This window comes from Oncorhynchus mykiss, chromosome 21, assembly GCF_057628025.1.
Source record: "Oncorhynchus mykiss isolate SJ-2025 chromosome 21, ASM5762802v1, whole genome shotgun sequence".
In the NCBI taxonomy this organism is placed as follows: domain Eukaryota; kingdom Metazoa; phylum Chordata; class Actinopteri; order Salmoniformes; family Salmonidae; genus Oncorhynchus; species Oncorhynchus mykiss.
In genome coordinates, this window is record NC_143042.1 from 9532855 (window position 1) to 9542509 (window position 9655).

Sequence of the window (9655 nt, forward strand, 5' to 3'; positions counted from 1 at the left end):
ACACACACACACACACACACACACACACACACACACACACACACACACACACACACACACACACACACACACACACACACACACACACACACACCCATACTCACCCACACACACCCCCACCCTCACCCCTACCCCCCCTCACCCACACACACCCCCCACCCTCACCCATACCCCCCACCCACCCTCACACACACTCCCCCACCCTCACCCCTACCCCCACTCTTACCCCCCCACCCTCACCCTCACACACACACCCTCTCTCTGCTCCACCAGTGGATGTCAAAGGTACAGCCTTGAGGAAATAATATTAAAAACAATACAGAATCTAATAGGGCTTTCTCTCTCTCTCTCTCCTCCTTGGTCGCAGGGAGCAACTGAGACTGTTAGAGCACTGTGGACCAGCACCAGAGAAGAGTACTGGAGGACCAGACAACCACTACTACCCCTGAGCCAAGCATCACCTGGCCATACACTACCAACAAACACCGTTTGGAGAAGCAGGTATTGTTTTTCCTGAAGAGGGGTGAAAGGCTAAAAGGGGTGTGGATGGGTCATCCTTTTCGGTTCTTTTCTTTTGGGGGGGCATTATTTACATCTGGAGAGACTGATATGAGAAGTATTCTGGTCTTTACCTTTGATCTTGTGCCGCGTGCCAGTTTCTGTTCCAAAAACGAACAATGCGTTCAAGAGATCAAGCTGTATTTTGTGCAGTGTGCTGCAGTCTTGCAGGGGGTGTGCCATTCAATTACAATTAGAACAGGTTTTTGGCACAAGTGTACTCGCAGATGGTTTCTTAGTTAAATGTCTCCCTTGAAAAGTATGTTTCGAAGTTTGTTAGTGGAAAGAAATAATGCAGTAACAGATTGATAATGACAGCAGTGGAAGAGTTTATAGAAATGTTTGTGGTCATACACACATCCTTAAAAACGTAGGTGCTGGGCTAAAGAATTAAACTTGAAAAGAACGAAGGCCTGCATAATGAATATGCTCCCAATTTAGATACTATTGTAAAATCTGCAGAGATAAAAACTGCATCATGTTTGATATTCCAATGCCAGACCTAGTTCTGCTTTCCAGAGCCTTGTAGTCTTATGTTGACACAGGGCTTGTTTAACACAGCTGTAACTGAGCTGAATGTCCTCTGATCAATGCTGGAGAGAATTCCATTTCATTTCAGCGCAGTCATCAAGTAGAGCTGAACCCAACTGAAGCCCGTTCAAACTCAGTCCTTTAACTAATTAACATAGCTGGCTTTGACTGGAAACCTCTTCCAGGAAATTGACAATATCATACTCCTCCACATGTTTCCTTTCAGGTTGTCAAACAGGGAAGTGGCCAACATTTGTTTTCAACCCTGTTTTGTTCCATTCTGCAACATAATGAGAAGCCCTGAGTCACAAGTTAATAATACAGTGAGGTTATGAACACTTGGTTGTCGCTTTGCCATTAAATCAATAGTAATGTAGTTATACCAATGAAAATCCTAATGGATGGATTCCCTTGTGGTGCATATCTGCACTCTAATTTTTCATTTGATTAGAGACATCTGATTCCCATCAAGACGAGGTAAAAACATGACTGAAGTATTGCCAAGTTACTGTGGTTAGTTTGCAGTGCAGAACACTTCATTAATTGTTATTGTTTGTCCATTTCATGCACATTTCTCATGACCAGTTTTACTATATAGTTACTGCTGATGTCTAAGTGCCTCTAAAGAGAAACAGATGATCTTTTAAATTAAATTTAACCGTTATTTTATCATGTAAGTTGACTGAGAACACGTTCTCGTGTACAGCAACGACCTGGGGAATTGCTACAGGGGAGAGGAGGGGGATGAATGAGCCAATTGGAAGCTGGGGATGATGTGTAGGTGTGGCAACTCTGGCAATGACCACACCTTTCTCCATCTTTATTGATATACCAGCTCTGCTAGACTGATACCACTATAGAGTGGTGGGCGTATGCTGAGGGTGCCTTTTCAACAGCAAAGTGTTTTGTGATGGAGATGGAGATGGAGGTCAAACAGATGCTGAGATGCTGTATATGCCAAACCAGAAACTCACATATTTTCATTATGAGTGGACATGACGTAAACAATATGCATCACTGATTTGCAACTTCTAGGTTTTGAAAACAGCTGAGTCTTTTTAGGAGTTTTCTATTTTTGAGTGAAAGCAACATGGTGTCTGTTCCCATTGAGGTAAAATAACCTGTGAGGAGATATGCACCGTGATTGATGCACAGTCACTGTTCATTAAGGGGTTAGAGTGTTTCTACCTCTCGCATTGTGTTGAGGAGTGACTGTATTGTGTACTAGCAGCTTGCCAGACACGAGACGATCCCTATTGGTCTCTCGCGGCACATCTTGGATCAAGGCTAGCTCCAACCTGGACAAGCCAATCAGATGGGATTATCCCAAGGTATTAGGTGGGCCTATGGCAGCTTCAAAGGAAATGAGAATGAGCAAAACCAAATGACCTACCCATCCCAGCTAGCCCAACCCCAGTGCTAACTTGAGAACACTTTGCCAACCCAGTCTACACCTTTTAAATCCCCTTATTGTCACTCTAACCCCACCCCATTAAGTCTCATGTCTGGACAGACCGATGTGTACTTAATTGTACTGGGTTTGATGTCTTTTAAGGTCAGAGTCTGATTGTGTCCGATTGTGCTGGAAGATTGTTGGGTGGGTCCGCATCAGAAAGGATTTAAACAAATCTGAATCATTAGCAAAAGCCAATTTGTTCCCACAGTGTATAATTTGTTTGCAGTTCTCTGAATTCCAATTCAGAGAACTGTCAGAAAGAACACCAAGGACTGAAAGACATTGTCAAAGCCATACGTTGTGAGTGGGATTATCCTATGTTGTGAATTGGCCCAAAAGAGGGCCATCAGCACATCCCTTATCATGCCAACACAAGGAGACACTGTGACCATATTTCTCCTGGGTTTTTATGGCCAAGTCACTATTATGAGGAACACATGGATTGCTATTTCACCATTCCGCACAGAAAAATGAGGAGACTTGTTTCTTTCAAACAGAGTTGAGTTGTTCCATTCAGACATCGCTGCCTGATTAGCGCTAAGTACATTAGAGATCTCAGCAGAACATTTACCTGAAGGACATAAACAGAGAGATGGTGCCAAATGCCAACTATGGGAGAACGGGGAGTGGACAGAAGGGTTAGGGTGGTTTCATAGTGAGTTATAGGCCCGTATTAGCCTGATTTTGAAGTGGGCCAAGTCTCACGGCCTCAGCTACCACACCGTCGCAGGCTTAACAGGGAAAAAATCACCACATGGATTATGACCTCTGATTACAGGCCTCTGATTGGCCGAGAGGAACTACAGTGTGACTGTCAATGAAGGGTTCCCACCAACTGAATGAAGACACCGATGGTACAAATACAGGGGAGGTGAGCGGTGTTTCTCTGAGTTTGGGACTACAGTTGCTACCACATTTCTTGAGCAAGGCAGAAACAGGGCGCAAAGACAGACTTTGGAAAATCACTTGAACTCAAAGGTACGTATGGTTCTAGGGGACGATTAAATTGGGTTTCCAGTTTGAGGAAAAGTAGGTATAGATGGGACTTTGCTTGCAAACTAATGGTCACAAAGACAATGTGAGTTGAGTTCTGGGAGGTGAAAGTTGAGGCACATTGATTGGCTGGACCTTTATTTGGCGATTTCCTGCGTTAATTTGTACTATACAGTAGGTAATTGCACTGAAAAACCAGAGCTTGTGAATGGCTTTGAGGCTTTGAACGAGTGAGGCTCTGGAGAGATTCCAGTTATGGTCTTTACGGCAGTTTGCTTAACAGGAATTTCCCATTTGACAAATGTGATAAGTAAAAGTAACTTTTCCTGACCTTGGCCAAACTAAATACTAGCAGCTATAATTATGGTCAGGTGGAAAGTTTAACCCAACAGTTGGGTCTCTACGGTTAGAGGCATGGACACATTGTGTTCCATAGATCTTTGGCCCCATACAGTGAGATACGAGATGCCAGGGGCCCCAAGACCAGGTGAGCGGGCCACGTCTTTGAAGTGGGCCCAGCCATGGCATAACCAGGCCTGTTGAAAATGAGTTCCAGACCAACGTGGGGAGCACACACCAAGAATTTAAACCAGCACCAGATGACAGTTGAGAGGAATCAAGCATTCTGGGACAGGATGGGTGGATGTGCTATTGCAGAGTTTAGATGCCTCTGAGTTATTGTCTGCCTCTGTCAATCTCTTTGTCACTTTGGCTTCCTGTCTCGCTATCATCCCCAGTTCCTCTTTTCTCCATGTTTTTCCTCTTCTATGTAGGTTAATTCCACTTTCTCTGTCATGATTGTGTGGAGAATGTAACTGCTTTTATATGCATCTGTGTACTGTATGTATAAATGTTTATATGGCATTCCACGGCTCGGTGTGTTGGTGGGTACTTTAATTCATTACCAATGTCAGGTGTAACAGATTGTGCTTCATCCACAACAGAGTCAGGTGGATTTGGTTTGCTCTGTGTTTTACTCCTAAAGGAGCACCCAACCTCAGGCCAACCTCTATTGCCTCCTGCATGTGCCGATTTGACAGATTAGCATCCAATCAGAAGTATTCGTGTAAGGCCATTAGCTGACCTGGCAGTGCGTCCTGCCCTTAAGAAAGCTTATAATCTCCCATGGACCCAGTGGACAGCTGGCCTGACCACATGATGTGCCAACGCTCATTAACTTCATGTAAACTCGATTGCTAATGACCTTGCTTCAATGCAGGAGATTGTAAGCTAGCATTGATGGAAGGCCTGGCAGTTTTTTCAATAAGGGACTAAATTAACGAGACACCTGGAATCGTTGTTGTTTACATATGAATGAACTTAAAGCAGCTTGATGAACACTTGCACACTTAATGCACCATGTCCAAATAAGCTCATCTGTACTTGAAAGCACTTAATCTAAAATAAGGTGAGAGGAAACGAGACTCGCCTAAAAAAAAAAAACAGGATATGTCACAATGAAGTGCTAACCCCTAGTCCTCAATCCGGTCCATGTTGAGTTATCTTGGAACATGCAGAGATCATCATCTGTGTATTTGGGTCGGTGTGTTTGTTCAACCATGTTCTTGATCTTGTCTTCAGGGTTTGTGTCTGTGCCTGTATCTGTGTCTGTGTTTTGCATAAGAGTCAGTCTCATCTCATGTGTTTTCTCTCTCCTCTACCCCAGGCTGAGTGTTAAGATGGCGCTTCTCCTGGCCTTTTCCTCCGTCCTCCTTCTGGTCGGTCCCGCTCTGGCCCAGAGCCCTGACATGTCCTACGGCGACTATATGGCCCAGTTACAGGCCTGTCCCAAAGAGTGCCGCTGCCCGCCCAGCTTCCCCAACGCCGTCTACTGCGACAACAAGGCTCTGAAGCGCATCCCCACCATCCCCCCACACACCTGGTATCTCTACCTGCAGAACAACCTCATCGACGTACTGTCAACAGATGCTCTCCGCAACGCCACGCAGCTGCGCTGGATCAACCTCAACCGCAACCGCATCACCAGCGAGGGCATGGAGGAGGGTGCCCTGGCCGCCATGCTCCGCCTGGTCCACCTCTACATGGACGACAACCTGCTGAGCTCCGTCCCAGCCAACCTGCCCTCCAGCCTGGAGCAGCTGCGCCTCTCCCGCAACCGCATCTCCAAGATCCCCGCCGGGGTGTTCTCAGGTCTGGATCGGATGACACTGCTGGAACTGCAGGGGAACAAGCTCCAGGATGACGCAGTGACCGAGGTGAGCCTCAAGGGCCTGAGCAACCTGGTCCAGATCAACCTGGCCAAGAACCAGCTTACCACCATGCCCCTGGGCCTCCCCATCACCATCACCCAGCTCTTCCTGGACAACAACGCCATTGAGAAGATCCCCGCTGACTACTTCAAGGGTCTACCCAAGGTGGCCTTCCTCAGGCTCAACCGCAACAAGCTGGGAAACGGCGGGCTGTCTAAGAACGTGTTCAACATGTCCAGCATCCTGGACCTGCAGTTGTCCCATAACCAGCTAACTCAGGTTCCTATGATCCCCTCAGGCCTGGAACACCTCCACCTGGACCACAACCAGATTAAGAGTATGTTTTTGACACTGTTCTAGTTTCATTGATACATTGACTGATTGCCTGGATGGTTAACTGATGATTGGTTTAAAATCCAGATAATTATATTATTGTAATCAGTGGAAAATGTTTTTGATGAGTTGTATGGCTGTTTTGCTAAGATGGTGTATTTGCAATTGCAGGTGTGAATGGATCTGATATCTGCCCTGTGTCGGCTGATGCTCTGGAGGGCTATGTCACTGAGACCGCTCCTAAACTCCGCTACCTCCGTCTCGATGGCAATGAGGTCAAGCCACCAATACCCAGAGACCTCATGATGTGCTTCCGTCTCCTCAGGTCCATCGTCATATAAGAAACACACTTCCACCAGCCAATCGCATCTAGTTATAGTCTCCCGGATCCAAGGGCAGATGATTACTAATGAATGGAAGTGACTATGCTAATCTATATGGATTTTTGATCTGTGGACTACACATTTGCATACTTATGTTGAGAACTACATATTAGACGCCAGGGTTGGGGTCAAACCAAACTCTGTCAATTTAAGAATTAATGCAATGAATTGGTCAATAGAAAATAATGGGCCATTTTCAGTTGTTGAATTGAGTCTCCTGAATTGGTAGAATGGGAATGGAATTGACCTCAACCTTGTTGGGTGAAGGTCACCTGACAATCTGTAGATAGTGTGATTGGACTGCACTACTGTCTTTTGACCACTAGTTGTGCCTTATGTTCGTCCTGTAGTCACAAGTGCTTAATGCAACAGTGCAGTATGTCTGAGTTGCTGAATGTGCTGTTTCAATACAGCACACATTGATCTGAAAGTGGTAGAAAACCTTGAAATTGTGTTTTTCCAAAAAAGACAATAATTTACTATGGCAATGTGATTGGGACAAGATAAGAGGAATAATGTTTATAACCGTATGTATTTAAGGCATGTTGAATCTTCTGATGACTCATTGTCCCCATTCTCTTTATTTGAATGGAAGATCATCTTTTGTGAATACCAAAATAATACTTTTTAAACATTGTATACTGCTCCTCTCTGACAGAATAACTTGAATTGATGATATCAGACTTGAAACCAAATGAAATGCAAATTATTTTATTTTCAAGTTCTCTGTGAATATGAATATGTTGAGCTAACTTTAGACACATGCTATTCCACACAAACATGCAATTGTTTGCTCTTTTACATTTAGCTCATTTATTTAATTGTCTGTTTTTCACTGAATTCACTGAGTTCTTGATCACTGTCTCAAATGTGAAGTTCCATTTTGTACTCAATGGGTCAACCTATTTGCAGTCATCTTACGTATTTCGGAAATACCAAAGCAATTTTGGAATGCTTACATTTTGTTAAGTTGTGAATTCCTTATACAGTCAATAATAGAAATAAAACATTTTTCTGGAAAAACATTAAACGAAGGAAGAAATATGTTGCATTAATCACCTTCCCTTCTATAGACACACTCACAAACACACAGACAGACACACACATACAGACACACACAGACAGAGAGAGACTCAATCACACTCACACAGAGACCTAGAAACCACACATTCTTTGAGTGCACATTTGCGGTAGTCTCTATGACTTACTGCTTAATAGTTGGAGCGCTAAGATCTCCCAGAATGCACTCCCAAGCCGCTGGCTTGGTAATGATATGATGAAGGTGTTGTCACTTTATGATCTCTCTCAGGACACATTTCCACCATTCTGCTATAGCCAATGTTTGGTGACCGATGGAATCGACAGTACAGTCAGAGTACTATTCTTGCAGGAATACCACAACAGTGGCAAACACACTCAGTAATGCAACAACGTGCAAGAATTGACAGGGATTGTTATTGTTGGCCAGAAGCAAGCATTCCTCATGTCAGTTGTGATCAATCACTCTCGCTTCATATCGCCTTCTTCAGAACTTTCTCTCCCTCTCTAAATCTCTCTTTCCTTTTCATGGTTGGTGTTTTAGCTGGTAACAGTCTCAGATTACAATATGAATTAATTAACCAATCAATTAAACCAATCCCTTCTCAGAATCATTCTGGGGTTAGTAAAATCAGAACTCCACCTGACCATAACTATACACTGAGTGTACAAAACATTATGAACAACTGCACTTTCCATGACATAGACTGACCAGGTAAATCCAGGTGAAAGCTATGATCCCTTATTGATGTCACCTGTTATTAAATTCACTTCAATCAGTGTAAATGAAGGGGAGGAGACAGGTTAAAGAAGGATTTTCAAGCCTTGTATTGTATTGTGTGTGTGTGCCATTCAGAGGGTGAATGGGCAAGACAAAATATTTAAGTGCCTTTAAACGGGTTATGGTAGTAGGTGCGAGGCGCACCAATTTGAGTGTGTCAAGAACTGCAATGCTGCTGGTCATTTTTACGCTCAACCGCATCAAGAATGGTCCACCACCCAAAGGACATCCAGCCAACTTGACACAACTGTGGGAAGCATTGGAGTCAACATGGACCAGCATCCCTGTGGAATACGTTCAACACCCTGACAAATTGAGGCTGTTTTGAGGGCAAAGGGGGGTGAAACTCAATATTAGGAAGGTGTTCCTAATGTTTTGTACACTTAGTGTATGTCACCATTCCTGGTAGCAGATGTAGCACGATTCCCAACGATTCCCAATGATTCTAAACGATTCCAAACGATTCCCAGCATTCCAGCATAGTTCAATTTCTCTCACTCAGCAAAAACTCCTGTTACTTGGGGAGAAAGAAAGAGATAGGTTTGGGGGGTCGAGTGAAAATTGAGGCCAGAAAACCAGAAACGTAGGATTAAACTGACACATGAAAACTAGTAAGGTACTTCCTGTCTGTGTCTACTGCTCCGGCCTGGGTGGAAGTAGGAATAGCAGGTCCTAGGTCAGTTTGTATTTCCCTCCTATCGGTTTAGCATTAGGAATTAGAATTAAGTGAGTTGACCCTGGATCTGCATTTAATCCCAACCTCTGCCTGCATTGGGCCTTGACTGTGCTGCACCAAGACCCAACCACAGATACAGGATATGATTTCCCAGTCCAAGTATTGAACAATAGATTTGAAGATAAAACTGACCTGTGGTTAGGAGGAAACGTAGCTGAGTTATACCAGTGTATGGAGAGCTGAGGCCGTTCTCCTCCAGGCAGGGACTTCCTCTCGGCAGCGTGCTAACAGAGGCTCCTCACAGAGGCCCCATTGTGTTCTGGGGCCCTGTAGATTCCTCACCACACATGAAAGCCGCACATGCCAGAGTTTCACCTTCTGAAAAGGAAGACAAACATTTCTGAGTCACACTGCAGGTCTGATTAAGCCACGCACCCCTCTAGAAAAATAAGGGCTACTCTTGTTAGGGATTAAGATATTATTTTGTCCATTTGGGTGCTTCTCTCTCTCTCTCTGTCCCTCTCTGTCTCTCTCTCTCTCTGTGTCTATCTGGTGTCTGTTGATATAGCAGGTTCTCTATGTGTGTGTGTGTGTGTGTGTGTGTGTGTGTGTGTGTGTGTGTGTGTGTGTGTGTGTGTGTGTGTGTGTGTGTGTGTGTGTGTGTGTGTGTGTGTGTGTGAAAAGTGTTCATGGTAC

General features: G+C 44.4%; 1 protein-coding gene across 2 annotated transcripts; it reads left to right on the forward strand.

Annotated features, from left to right (window-relative positions):
* LOC110499893 (keratocan-like) lies at window positions 1-7494 on the forward strand. Of its 2 annotated transcripts, XM_036957151.2 has the most exons (4): window positions 1-285; window positions 368-501; window positions 5205-6085; window positions 6253-7494. In XM_036957151.2, the coding sequence occupies exons 1-4, from the start codon at window positions 277-279 to the stop codon at window positions 6420-6422; spliced, it is 1194 nt and encodes a 397-aa protein (XP_036813046.2). In that variant the 5' UTR covers window positions 1-276; the 3' UTR covers window positions 6423-7494. The 2 variants fall into 2 exon arrangements, with proteins under 2 accessions (XP_036813046.2, XP_021432625.2); XM_021576950.3 differs by lacking the exons at window positions 1-285; window positions 368-501 and adding an exon at window positions 3020-3523.
* Window positions 7495-9655: the final 2161 nt, after the last annotated feature.

Coding starts and splice junctions, on each gene's coding strand:
- LOC110499893 (XM_036957151.2), top strand. Junction 502..5,204: donor AACACCGTTTGGAGAAGCAG/GTATTGTTTTTC, acceptor CCTCTACCCCAG/GCTGAGTGTTAAGATGGCGC. Junction 6,086..6,252: donor GGACCACAACCAGATTAAGA/GTATGTTTTTGA, acceptor TTGCAATTGCAG/GTGTGAATGGATCTGATATC.